We start from the raw sequence: 15,135 nt of genomic DNA, 5'->3' as shown, positions 1-15,135 counted from the left end.
TCATATTATTAATGGGGTAGGGACAAAAGAAGTGAACACTATAAAAGCAGATCAAAAAAACCTGAAGCTGTCACATAACAAACAAACTACATGGGACGAATGCCCATGTAGCATTTGTAAGGAGAAGGCACTATTAAAAGCATGTGTTATTTTGATCTTAAAATTTTAAGACTAAAAAAGCCAGACAGAAGTGGTTAAAAACTTCCAAGTTCGTGACAGAAATAAATACTTCCTTTGAGAGCAACATGACAAATTAATTTTGCATAAATAAGAGTATTTTCAGCTTACTTGGACAATTTTCATCGCTCCTGTAACAACGGATGTCTTTCTCCTCCTTATTCTGCTCTTCCTCCTCCTCCTCATGTTTCTGCTGCGCAGGTTGATACTCAAAAGCTTTTCTAATCACAGGCTTCAAGTCATCGTCTTCCCCATCCATTTCACAGGTAGGTTCCAACTGTGGCATGGAACGCTCTTCATCTGAGTTATCAAATGGCTCATTTAACACCTCTGTTGTTTCGGAAATTGTCTCTGTTGTAACACTGCTATTAATCCTTCTGCGTTTACGGCCTCTTTTCTTTTTCAGTAAGAAAGGTCTCTGAAAAATAATTCCACAAATATAGATCTTCCTGTGGTTTTGCTTATTAGATGACTCAGCGCATAAAGCACATATCCACTTTTGTAAAGGGAGTTCACAATCTCTTTAGTCATCCAAAAAGTTTACCTTGCATCGAATTCAAGTATACACAGAATCCACCAATAAAATCTATTTTATGTATAAACAACTAAAATAGGAGGGTGCATGTATAAACACACAAATCCAATTATTCTGTAGGTGAAAATTAAGAATAGAAATCTCTGCAGCAATACTGCAGCAGTTTCTCCTTCTACTTTGTCATATAATATTCATAGTGGGGTTACATAAATTATATTTCACAAATTCTTCTCTGTAGATTCTCCAACTTTCACAAGTACCAGAAAAAATTTATTCTTCTACATTTCTGGTTCCTTCTATTTTCAAGATAAGCATGTATATTAAAAAAAAATAGGTAACAGCAAAGAAAATACATTTCAAGCGTCACATGGGTCTTAGCATACACTGAAGAATCCTGCAGTTGACTAATGTATGGGTGAGGGGAAAGAAAAAGTGTTCAACAGTTTAAATCTATGAGGGAGATAAATGCTTAATAGTAGAAATATAGTCCCTTTTTGTTTTCTTCAGATGAGAAAACTTAAAAGGGACTATCCAATTCCCTAATTCTCAAAAGATACCTAAACACATATACTGCAACAAGCACTCTAAAATTTTGGGATGCTTAGTTTACTAAATTTAACTATTCAAATAGTTAATTTTTAACCAAATGAAGAATTACAATCACCTGAGTAACCAGAATTTAACATTTAAATCTCTATAAAATGAGAGTATGTGTGACGAGAGCTTTGTTGCTAATGGCATTTGTTGGGGAAAGGAGAGAAAAGGAGAAGGTACTTCCATAAAGGACTTCCTATATGAACTATAGAGGACAAACCCCACAACAGGTTTGACTCTTCTTAAAATGAGAGAAAGAACAATCATTAAAATATTGAACCAATACCAACACTAAGCAGCAGAGGGCAGTCACTAGTTTAAAAATTAAGAAAAAAAAAATCTGACTTTTAGTACCACCCATGCTTTACAGTATTGAGAAAAATCCAGAAGTAAAAAGAATTGGAAGAAAGGGAAAAAAAAAATTTAGGAAAAAATTAAAACATTCTAATGCTTGTAAACAAAACAGATACCAGTTTTGATGATAATGACTTGACTGAAATCAGATCTCAACAACTTTAACTACTGAAGTAACACACCTTTCTTTTTATGGCCAGCGACTGTGGCTTTGTCAGCCGGGGAGGCGAACTTTGCTGTTTCTCATCCCCTCCATCCTCCTCGCTGCTTTCTTTAGATTGTTCTGTGGATTGCCCTCGCTCCCCCACCACTGCCACACTTTCTGGAGATCGCAAGTACTTATTTTTAGATTGTACTTTTGCAGGTGATTGCCTACTATTAGTTCTTGTGGAGAATATTTCTTGCTCTTCCTTTTCCCAGCAGCTAGCTTGTTCCATCAGACGCTCAGCCTGAAGGGTTGAGGTTAAAATAATGGGTCACTGAAACAGCATTTACTTAGCCATATCCTTTACGTTCAGCTTAAAACCTACAATAAGTCAACCCTGATTAGCACTGCTGGCTAACCTAGCAACAACATTTCAGCTGAATCATCTGGTAGCTCCTTTACAACAGTTAGGATAACAAACCAAAGAAGATTGCATTTCATGGGATATTTAGCACTATTAATGATGCAGCGAATTGATTCAAGTCCTTTAGCAGTACATTACATGCCCACTGACATGGATCACTTTGAGCAAGTTCATAACACAAAGAATCGATTCACACTGCAGCCCCTGAGCTCTGCACCAAATTTGATCTGATTACATGCTCCTCAGCTACTTCAAGAGTGATAAACACAGCTCTACGGCAAGTGATTCATGTTTTTAAGTTTTCATATTCATCTCTCAAAAGTTATCATGTTTTGCTGCACAGCATCCAAAAATTCTGCATTACAATATCAGTTTCCTCCATCTCTAAACAGTGGTAAAAGTTCAAACTGCTCTGTTTAAGGCAGCCTACTATTGAATACTAAGGAGTAGTAAGATCCAAAGAAAAGGAAATTCAGAATAAAGTGTCTGCTATTACCTCTTTTTCAGCTTCTCTCTCTTCTTCAGAAACTGCAGCATTAGAAACCAACAAAGGAGTCCATCTCAAACTTTCAGGATCTACTTCATTGATACGTGGATTTGCTTTCAGCTTCTCCATATGACTCGAAATCAACTTTTCCCTTCTAACAATTACAAATCTACAATCCAACAAACAGTATTTTATTTTAGGAAATAATTACATAAAAACAATCTTCCTACAGTTTATATCCTTTTGCACAACCACCTGTGAAAGTAAGTCGGTAAAAAAAAAAAAACTGGATGAATATAGAACCAAGTACAAGTTGACATACACAGATATTTGGTTACACTGTTGACTCTCTACTAAGAGGAAGGAAGAAAACAGCAGTTTATGAAGCGAAAGTTCAACATTAAACATCACTACAGCAACAGAGAGAAAAAAATGTTTTTCTAGTCGACTACTGTAAATACTTGCAAAACGCTAATTGTAGGCTCTTAAGCCACTCTGCCAGAACAATTTCCAGTTTAGTATGGCATATGCACAGGAATAGAATACACAAAGTGTCAGGAAGTAAAAAGTGGGGTAATTGTCAATAATAGAACTGAAGATGGCAGTTAACTGGACAAGAAAGCAAGTTACCAACACAGAAATGTAACAAGACATAGAAATACAGCTCAATTCCATGCTGACGAGGTAGAAAACAGCTTTCTATTATGAAATAGAGCATTAAGCGTAGATAAAGACTAACCTAATAGCAGAGCACTGGCACATCCACTACAGTCCTGATATAAAGCAAAGAACTATCAGATCTTAAATAAAAACATCTTCTTCAGTACAGATTTTAGATTTTTAAAGCTTTAGAAGTCAGACAAGTAGGTGGCATTCTTCCTTTTTACTGAGAGGATGCTTTAAAAATCAAATCTAGGTAAACCCTTTAAATAATAGAGCAATTCTTTCTTTTCCAAATTGCAGAATTATGATAAACCTCCACTTCAACACATGCAATGTATTATTCAAATACAGGACAGACGGGATGGATGGAAGTATCATCTTTGTGGCACAGGAGTTCATAACCTAGTTCACTTAGTTCGTAAGGATCCATAGTCATCTCTGAAATTCCCTTCCAGACATTTACCTTCAAAGACCTGATTTCTGTTCCTAGCTCAGCCACTCACCTGCTGAATAACTGTAGTCAGGCCAATTCATTTCTCTGTCTAAGCTTTACTACCTGTGAAAACTAATTGACCTTGTTTATAAAGCATTTTGAATTCTATAGGTGAAAACACTATTTTATAACTGAGTATCAATATTTGGGGTGTAGTTTGTGACAGGAAATTGCGTACAAATAATAAATATATGATTATCTTTTAAAATTTGTCTCACCAGGTTGCCTTGAAGTAAATATCCCAGAAAGGTAAAATTTTAATGTATGGGTAACACCCTTCTTCCTATCCTTACCATACCAATCTTTTTTTTGCCAGCCTCTCTTTTGAATGCTTGCACTAGTGCTACTGCACATAAGTCTGAGACTGAGCTATTTGCCATCTTTATTTTGGGTGGGTTTCTTTTGGCAACCTACTATCCCTTTGTAGGGCAGCTTTGTTTAATTGCAAGTTTCTACGATTGTAACATTCGGATAGAATTAAGAAACTCTTCAAAAACAACAAATACCACTGAAAGTCCTTTAGAGAAACTTTTAAGCATTTTATGAAAAAAGACTTAAAACCTAAAATATCAACCAAAAAATCATTAAAAGACAGAACATTCACATAGTAGGAACTCATCTAAGCATTTCGCAGCGCAATAACTTTCAACATTAATCATAACATTAAATAAGAATAAAAATCACCCTGAATTCCCAAGTGCCTTGGGCAGGACTTTGCTGAACTATTCCCACAGTTTGAGTGAATCCAGTAAGAACTGAGAAGAATGCATCCACTCACCTACAAATCCAATTTTTCCCCTTCACTGCTACTCAATGTAAGTCAAGTGAGAAATTGTAGTTAGGGAAGATGATATTGAATGAAAAAACTTCAGCTGAAAATGTTTCAAGCTGGCCACACCCTTCTAACAACTTTAACAGAAAGACCATGAGAATAGCATTATTACCTTAGGAAGAAAAAAAGTCTAAGGCCCTCTTAATAAGACCTGGTCCCATGAATTTCTTCGATAAAACTTACCTTTGATTTTAAAATCATAATTTTACACATTTTTTCATGATAGAAAATGTTCTGTAAGTAGAAAAAGCAAATAATCTTTTTTTTAATTAGCATAAGATTCACTGACCTATCTTCTCTTTTATCTATCATGCTATGCTGCTGCAGAATTGTAGCAATATCATGTGGACACATTCCAGTAGCTCGGCTCATTCCTTTGATGCTGATTTGTTTTTCATGGTGGCAATTAAGGTATTCTAATATGACACTTTTCCAGTAAGCGAAGTATGAGAGACGACCCAGATCAGATAATGGCTTTTCAGGGGATCCTGCTTGTCCCTCTCTTCTAGAAAGTAAATAACCTACAAGGAAAAAATATATACATTATTTTAAGATTAAAAAAAAAGAATTTAAGCTACTTTTAAGGCGGCTGATCTTAATAGAAAGATCATTTTGAGTAACTCTTGAAATTAGGAAAATAAACAAACCTATACACAAGAGGAGAGACTGTTTTTCATAATTACAGTGAAATCAAAAAACACATAGTTCTTGGTAAGAGCCAGATCTTATCATAAGATAAATATTAATCACCATCACCCCCTTCTCATCACAAGCCCAGGGGAAAAGAAAAGCCAACATGTTTCAGGACAGTAGTTCTAATCATACATGTTCTCATTTAGGACTGCAGCTATCTAGCCTTTGTGACTAGCTCTTACACTTGAACTACCACTGAAGCAAAGAATTTTCAGTAGAAACCTAAAAGGAACTATCATGGGTAACACCAGGAAAAGTCAGTTTCCTTCAACAAGTCCCAAGTGACAAAAGTTTTTGATTAAACAGTTAGTGGCTTTATTTCAGCAGTGACATAAAATTCATGAGTTCAGTTGAATTTCTCAAGAGAAATCTTAATTAAAAAAAAATCTCCCTTAATTCATATTTAAGAACATTCATATAATTCCAATGTGAATTATCCAAGGCAACAATCATATCAGCTATTATATGATAAAATGTAATTTCTAGTATATGGCATACAACACCTTCACTTTGTATTTTATCTCTGCAGTAAGTCCCTTTTTTTACTCTCTTCAGCTTTAAGAATCTTTCACAATTTAAAGCAGAATATACATCCTTAAAGATAACAGTAGTCTAGTATTTACCACTATTAGAAATAATTAAAGAACAAGAAAAAAGCACAATTAGTAAAATGTATCCTTCCATGATAATATTCTGCAATGCACTTTTACAAACACTATTCAAACATAGACCTTAAATTACTTAGAAAATGTTACAAAATGCTTACTCCACCATAAGCAAGGGCATCATGCTTATGGAATTACATTACTCAAAGTCAACTGGATTCCACTAACATTTCCAGTTCTTTTGCCAAGAGATACCCTTCTTAAATGCTTTAATTGTTAAAAATAAGAAAAGCTAGAATCCTTTCTTTCAGCTTTCAAAAGTTGCTTTAAAACATACCTAATACAGCCATGTCACATTTGCTGAACAAATCCTCCTGACTTCCTTCCCCAAAAAAGTCTCAGTATCAAAATAGTGATTAAGATCCTGCTGAATGAAGCAGTTGTCTCCTTGTTTTGCTGTATGCTTTACTACATACAGACAGTATGTGTGTGGGGGGGGGTTGTACACATGCATATACATATATTTATTCACAGTCAGAAACAACAGTCCTCCCTCTTTTGGAGTGACGCAAGAGGTCCACAATGGAATTTGGAAAATATGTATGTATTGGTCACACTCTCACCTCCAGTTTGTACAAAAATGTTTCAAGAAGCAGACATATTATATTCAAAGTGATACAGGTACTGAAATAAGTAGTGTAACCCTTAGATATCCTTTAGTGTGATTTATGATGAGAAAACATCAGAGCTTCAGGAGCCACCATAATGCCTCTGCTTTCAGCGACATAAGCACATCGATATCTACATGAAGTCTGCCCAAATATACAAGGTACCAAAGGAAACTGAATAAGCAAACCTTTTACAGAGGAAATACTATCTTAAACAGAAGGTGTTTTAATGCAAGTTACAGCATATTAAAACTTTTATAACTAAATGATGCATCTCTGTACTCTACGTAACTATTGTCAACAAGGAAAGAAACTTCACACTCAAAAACTGATTGCATCTTTATTAGTTTGAAGGCAAGGAATTACTGTTTTGCTTCCAACTACACTAACGGAGACCTAGACTCCATGCACAGCCTACTTTGCATCATTTTAGACAAAGCTTCACTTGCACTAAGAAAGAATTTTGGATCAGCTTGTTCGTGACACACAAAGACAAGACTTATTCAGAGTATATACTAGATGTCATTGCCCCTAGAGATCTATACAAACCTGCAGCAGTACAAGCAATGATGGAATGTCAACATGAGAGGGAAGGGGAACCTAGATTTTACAATAATTCCATGAGAAGAAACTTAATGACTTTGAATAACTTCACAGTTTTACCTATCAACATTCAAGAATACGTGGACAGGCTATCTCTACAAGACCTGGATCTCATTCTTGTATTTCACTACACTTTAAAATGACTTTGCACTAGAAGTTTCTCCCTGTGCTTCCACCTTCCTCATACATAGAAGAGTTGTAATTACACTTCCTTATTAATAGAAAGCACTATCAAGAGTTCAGTATTGTTAATTAGGCAACTGCATATAGCCTTATACTTTTACTAATATAACCTTGAGCATCAGATCTTTTGGGACTTTCAGGCTAGTGCTCAGTGGCCATTTTGAAATATTCTTATTTCACGTTAAAACATTTAAACTTAAGTTGCATAGCAGTATCATTTACTGGTATTCTTCTCCCACCATTACACCTATGTGTATCTAAGATACTCACGTTCCATAGTATCAAAAATAAAAATCTGAACTAACAGTCTTAATAATTACATGTAATGAGCATTGAAGGAAAAGTTTCTCTTATATGATTGTAATTTGAATGACATCTATTAAATTAAAACTTACCAAAGAGACGCCAAATAATTGATCTAAGTTGCAGGTAAATAAAAAAGACTGATCTTGGTAGCTCGTGTATTTATCCTGAAGCATCTGAAATGAGTACAATACGCCCCTGTTAAATAGTTACCCCCAGCGTCATTATGTCTACCTAGTCTTAATAATGGATAGCCTCAAAATGAAAACCTAATAGAACTCTCTTAAACTATCATCCACGGTTTGAGACTATGAACAATGGCAATATTTGGATGACAGAGTATAAAACACCCCAACCCCCACGTGTACTTGAGTCTTAGACTGTTTGTTACAAAGGAACAGGAAAAAAAAAAAAAACATAAGACCTAACCTGGAAGAACAAAGAGCTATCCATCTTTTCTTCTGGGCACTGGAGTAGTACCATCACAAAATTAAACAGCCAAAACACTATTAATGATTTGCATTTCTTGTCCATCTCCAGCCTTCACAGTGAAGCAACATGTCCACATGACTTACAGCCTTTGATTTTGTCATGCAAACCTCCCTAGAACCATCAGGTTTTATCTTATTCAATATTTAAAATAATTGGGGAAAAATTCAATCTGAGAAAGGCAAAAATAATGAGAGATATATATATTTTATAACTACATCACCAATTTCGATGATCAGACATTAAAACACTCAGTTAAATAAATTCAGCTGAGCAATCTCTTGTCCTTTCAATCTGCAGCAATATTTAGCTCTAGTTCTCAACTGCCCTGAAATAATTACCTACAACCGATGCTACAGCACACTTGCATAAAATATATTATGTAGCAAGTGTGCTACAGCATATAAATATATATATATATAAAACTGTGCAAGTCTCCAGAGATCTTTAGTTAGTTATCTAACTTTGTTACGCTCATTTCTCTTAAAACAGGCCACACAATGCAAGATTAGAGATCCAACTAGCTAATATACCATTCTGACAGTGGTCAGCATGGAAAAAAAGTAACAGACTAAAATGGACAATCATCTTGTGAAATTCACACCCAAACAGAATTACTTCTTCTCTATCTAAACAAGCTGTATCAGCCAGATCTTTATTATCCCCATGCTTGCTGACCTCCTTTCATTTACAACTCATTTCTCAAGCTTTTTTGTTCTGTTCCACTGCACTTTTGTATTTAACCTACCAGAGCTTGTGATCCTATTTTCTCCGATCCGAACACAATTTCAACTTTTTAAAGCGTTATCTCTTGCTTTTAATAACCTCCTTTGACCTCACGTTTAACCATTCAAGTTCCTTTTTGCCTTATACAGGCAGAAGTTTGAGAGGCAAGAAAGAAAAAAAAACCCCACAATAAATACATTAGTACGATTTGCCCTCAATCAGCAAAATCCCATCTTCGTGTATTCTATGCACTGCTGGGGGGGGGGGGGCAGAGGGATTTGACTTTCAGCTGCCCCTCTTACCTTCTTTTTAGCAAGCTTCCTATGTTTGGGTAGCTCTTGTTACTGTTGTTTTTAACTACGCTCAGTTCTGAATGAGGAGGCTAAAATGCTTGAGTTCATGGGTTGAATACAAGCTTTGAAGCGGCTGGATGCAGATTTTAGTCTGTATCTGTCAAAATTCTCCAACTATAACCATTACCACAACATATGAGAAAGACATTTTTTCTTCACATTCTTATACGGATTTTTCCCCTCCATATCACTTTCTAAACAGCCTAAGCTGAAGAAAAAACCCATAAACCTATTCCATCACGTTTTGCTAGATATATAATTTATCCAAAGCCACTAACATTGGATTATCACAGATTTTAGTTCCTTGCCCATAAGATTGCAGAAGTATGCTTTGAGTGAAAAGAGCTATAATACTGGGTTTTTTTCTTATTTCATCATCTAGACATTCATCTGAGCCTTCTATCCCTCCTGAAAATCCTAGATGATATTCATTTCTGTTCTTTAAAATTCCAGGCCTTAAAAATACTGTTCCACACAATTACTACTGAAAAATATCTGCAAAGTTTGGTTATTACTCTAAATCCTTTCAAATTTACAGCACATGAAGGAAGATCTTTTAGCTAGTTCTTTGCCTCAAAAGAAAAGATAGTTTGGGGGCCAGAAGATTGACTATTTGTCAATGTATGATGTTTAAATTTATACAGACAGTCATCTGGACTCCCTTCAGTCACTGAAACTAAAACATAATAGATAAATCCTCTTATAAAGAACATGCAACTAAATAAAGCTTTCCCTGACATAATTGGAACATGGAGATAACCTGCTATCAGCTTCAACAACAGCAAGTTTTCTGCAGGAATAGAAGACAACCTCTATCATGAATTTCAGCTTCAGCAATTTGTTCCGTAACTCCTGAGACCTAACATGGCCCTCAATATTCAGCATTTTTGTTCATTATGTAACTGAAGATGAATCACACACCTGAGAAGAGCTTTGGTAAGACAGAGTCTAAATGGATTTCTGATTCCTGTAAAGTGACATTCTTAGCCAAAAGCAGATATAATAGGAATTCTGAAGCTGTTTCTCATTTGGCATGGAATGAGCAAACCTAGCCCAACTGGTCTGATACAGTACATTCTAAAACAACAAGGAATTACTCGCATATTCAGATCTCCAGAAAGCACAGGCTGCTGTGGAGGAGGATACCTCTAATGCGACATTCACATTTAAAAGCCCTTTCTCCAGGCAAAGCTGAAAGAAATTGTGTAGCTCCTGAGATAACACCTAGAAGACAGCATGGCACAGTTTTCTGTATGCTTTGCCAGGAGGTAAATCAGACTGAGAAAACTTAATTATAGTTCAAAACCTAGAATCCACTAATGTCTGTTAGTAGTTTAGAAATTGAAATACTGCAGTACAAAGGCACAAACTGTTGGAAGGGAGATGGAAGGGACTGACATAACTTAATGTAAACCATTCTTGCTATGTTACAGACATCCCTTGAAGGGCTTCAGGACAAATGGTCAGAAGAGAAAACTTGTATATTAGGTCATGGACCATTAACTGTTAAGAAAACAGCCCAAAAGTATCACTCTTTTTTAGACAGTGATCAGCATGCTACAGGAAGCCATTTTTGGAAATGACTTCTGAGCATGTTACAAAACTGGACTTAGCAGATCTAAAACGTAGCATCCACGGAGATATTTGCAGCAATGCTGTAGAGGAAAATAATGATTCTGAGCAACACTGACCCCTTCACCAATACTACCAAGATCAGGAGGGTTCTGTTTTTTTTTTTGCTGGGCTTCCCTGCCCCTCCCCCCCATTAATTAATACTAGATTTATGCCACAGCACTTACAACCAGTCAAGGGTTGCTTCTGAACTGTCATTATGAGTAATGACTCATGAGTGCTAGAATTCTTTTGTACACTTAACACACTAGCTCTGTACAGAGCTTGTGACAATTCCCTAGTCCTATTTATCTCAATATTCTGAACATGCAGCCTTCCTTCCCTGCCATATATACTTTCAAACTTTACTCCCTTAGCTTTCTAATATTGTCTTAAACATAAGTGTTTCCACAGTTTTAAAGATGCACACCACGTAACATAAGAGAGCTTAACCAAACCTCACTATAATCTATTGAAAAGGTTTAGACTTGTCTCTTTGCTTTTAACACGCCCCTCCTTAAAGGCATAAGGAGATAAAGCTGCACATTACATAGGGGTCAGAAGTACAGAAAACAGAAGCAAACAAGGACAGTAAACAAGTAAACTGTTATTCTGAAGTACAGCAAATGAACAGACTAGAACTGACAGCAGAATGTCCGATAAAGTTTGAAATTGTTCTTTGAGGTCTTGCTCAACATGTGTTTTGATGGCAACAAACAAATCCATCAGAGATAAAATTAACTGCCCTACAGAGAAGAGACCTAGCTAAAAACAGTTCAGTTTCTTTGAACGCATTTAAAAGCGACCACAATTGTTATAAAGCCATTAAGTTTTCAAGTAAGTTAAACAATTAAACTTAATTCAAGCAAACCACAAAAACAAAAATCCCCAGACTTATTCTCTCTTCCATTTTCACTTCACCATTTGCAATCTGTAACTGAGGTACACTTGTTTGTGTACGCAAAAGAAGAGCAAGCCCTTTCTGCAGCTCAGTTAAGCACAGTAGCTGCTTAACTGTGGTATGTATATTACATGGAATTGAACGAATGCTTCATTAGTAGTTTCCTATCCACCTGAGAAGCAAGTAAACTTAGCTGATAGGAAGGTTTTGAAAAAGTACTTTCAATATAATCATTATATTTACTATCTCTGTTTTTAGAAAACTATAACCTAGAAAAATCCTAGAAAGGCTGCATTAAATATTAACTATAATGATTATTTTCTTTAGCTTAACAGCAGGAAACAGCTGGCTAGCAGCAACACTTCAGAGACTAAAGAAGCATAGCAGAGTAGGATTTAAAGAGGTGAACTGGAGAACTATATTTGGCTTGTTCAGTAAAGACATTAGTCATCTTTTTTTATGAAATGATTGAAACATATTTTGTAATTTCAAGATGGCAAAATAACTGTGCATTTTACCCAAAACTCAACATATTCACCCAAAGCAGCCTGGGGCAGTGTTTTAATGCAAACTACTCAGGCAGATGATACTAGAGATTCAGCTAGTGACATTTCTTATGTTTTATTCCCTAACACACGCTCCCTAACAAAGTCAGTCACAGATCAACCTCACCACGTGTGCCATAAGCAATGCGCACTGCACTGACCAAACAGAACAATTCTTCCGCTTCTAGAACTTCAGTGTTTGCAGCTTGGTATTTTATTTCAGGACAGCGACACAAAATGCAAGGCATTTCACTCCTATGAGAAAGTCATATAGGATATTTAACTACTGTTCTGAACATCTTTCACCTGATGGCATGTGGTGACCCAAAGAACATCTACAAGTTGTTTTTTTTTTTTTAATTTATCTGAAGTTAGATTGTGATCCATTTTCCTTCAGAGCTACTGATGTATACAATAAAAAAAATAAAATTAAATTAAATTAAAAAAAAAAGCCCCAACTGTAAGTTTTTCTGTGATTCTCCAGGGCATATCCTAAATTAATAATATATTGTGGATTAAATGCTTCCTGACATATTTATTAGGAAATTTAAAACAGGTGAACTCCTGAAATGACACTGAAGACAAAATACAAAATCACTAGTAAGAGGGTAACAAGCACTTATGACATGTCAACTTCTCTAAATATTTAGATCCCATTTTGTTTAAAGCAAGTTTCTAATAAGGAACAGACGAGCTTAACCAAAAACTTGGGGGTTATCTCTTGAGAGACTGCTCCCAAAGAAGAGTGGGTCACTCTGGGCGTGGGGGAAATGGAGAACAAGAGTTCTTTAGTCAACTTTCACTAAGACTAATTGAACACTTTCCCTGTCCCAAAACACATCATCCTTAAAGATGAAGCCAATACACAGCATCTGATTTGCTGTAATAGCACCTTATTCTAGGCAACAGCAGAAGAATCTGCTTCATTTCTCAGTAGTTTTAGCTAGCTCTCATCTCCTGTATTGCATTGACTCAAGCTAGAAGTTTTTTTTTTTTAATATTGATAAATAAAAAGAATAAAATTACTGATTTAAAAAAGGAAATATTCAGCAGCAACATATAGGAATAGTAAAAGTGTGCTTGAATGATAATTATTCTATTGAATCTCATTCTGTACCCAGACAGAATGTAAATTTAGTATTTACAAACTGCAGTTGCTTCCCCCTAAACTAATAACAAATTCATGCATTTGTTTTTGACTTATGCAGACTAAAAAAAAGCAAAAGTCTCTTCAAAATGGACTTGGAGTAGGAATTTTTTGTCTTCTGCACTTAAGCTGCAATGGAATTTTTATATTTGTTTGAAAACCTGCAAATAATAGTTTATACTGATAACAGAAATATAACTGAGCCTCTGTAAACAGGGAAACAATTTCATATATCATGTAATACATTGAAGAAAAAACCCAATTCTGATCATATTTAAGAAGCTACTTTCATTGTCACTTTCCAGGAAACCATTAGTTTTAATCTTTTTCCAAATACAAAAAAAGTGCTATGCATACTTGTATAGGTGGACTTGTAAAGAAAGTCTGTCATGTTCCTGCAACTGAGAAGAAACACAGATTACAAAAAGTACCCTTTACGTTGGCTACTTATTAACAGCAGTATGATTAAACACACACACACACACACAGGTTGGCCTTAATATTAGGATTAGTCTATACACCCTTTGTCAGGGGAAAAAAAAAAAAGTCTATCAATCTTCCATATCTTCCATACAGTCTCTTTAAAGGTCTTCATAATTTTAGAACGTATTCTAGAGCCCTAGTCTTGGACTATACTAGCTGCTCCAGAAAACACAACCCTTCACTCAAATTTTATAATCCAAATTTGAACCTTTATGTTCTATTTAATCATTTACAAATTAAACTGATTCATCTCTTACAGAAAAGTCGCAATCATATGCAACAAATTTCTTTAGAAAACAGAACAGCATTGTTGGAGTTTAATGCAAGGAAAGAAGCAGAGCTATGCATTACTGTAAATACTGATTAGAGAGATGTGTTTATAACCCATTTCATCCCCACACATTCAGGGTTATTAGCACAGCACACTGAACTCTAGAATATGGGCAGCTCTTACAGAGTACAGGAATAAAATAAAATGCAATCTAATCTAGAATAACTGCTAAGAATCACTTGGCAGGTAAATTAACCCTGCTGGGCTTTGAACAACAGCAGACGTGAAAAAGTATGAAAAGTATTACTCTGTTCAGCAGGTTTTCATCAAGACTGCATCCTGTTATGCATTTTAGTCTATGACCTTCCAAAAAGTTTCTTTGTGAAACCACTCGATCATCATGATGCTATCCTGCTTCAAAGGGGGAAAAAAATCTATTGTGAAGTTTGCTTTGTTCATATGGAAGAAAGGAACTCTTCTACAGTACAAAGGATCAGAACTTTTAACAGCAACATCATTACAAAAATATTTAAAATTTTGCACATTAAAATACTCAGAAAACATAAAACGTTTATCACGTCCAGATGAATCTTCTGAATCATTTTTATATCTGCAAACAGTCATACAGGATTCTAGTAGTAGGCACTGACTGATAACCAGGGTGAGGAATAAACAGACATTAAGCACAGCCCAAATTCAGATCTATTAACGTGGCCTTTCAAAACTGTAGAAATTAAGTCTCTTTTGTTGCTGTAATTTGCCTCACCGCACAACATGAAAGCAAACTGAAATGGTTCCAGATTTGCTCAAGTCCTGCCTGTGCAGAGAACCCATTTCAAATACAGGTTCC

General features: G+C 35.5%; 1 protein-coding gene across 5 annotated transcripts in view; it reads right to left on the bottom strand.

The window, feature by feature from the left end:
* Positions 1-15,135, bottom strand: part of KAT6B (lysine acetyltransferase 6B) — a 121,849-nt gene that overhangs the window by 5,844 nt on the left and 100,870 nt on the right. For 4 of the 5 annotated variants that reach the window (XM_062580833.1, XM_062580832.1, XM_062580834.1 and 1 more), the window contains exons 13-16: positions 4,994-5,225; positions 2,726-2,885; positions 1,843-2,109; positions 289-595 (exon numbers count right to left, since the gene is read on the bottom strand). In XM_062580833.1, coding sequence (XP_062436817.1) covers positions 289-595; positions 1,843-2,109; positions 2,726-2,885; positions 4,994-5,225 — 966 coding nt within the window. The remainder of the gene's footprint in view (positions 1-288; positions 596-1,842; positions 2,110-2,725; positions 2,886-4,993; positions 5,226-15,135) is intronic. The other variant, XM_062580835.1, reaches the window with a different exon arrangement.

Source organism: Rhea pennata, chromosome 7, assembly GCF_028389875.1.
Source record: "Rhea pennata isolate bPtePen1 chromosome 7, bPtePen1.pri, whole genome shotgun sequence".
Taxonomy (NCBI): Eukaryota; Metazoa; Chordata; class Aves; order Rheiformes; family Rheidae; genus Rhea; species Rhea pennata.
The sequence above is the reverse complement of the archived record's forward strand: the minus strand, read 5'-3'. Positions and strand labels throughout refer to the sequence as shown.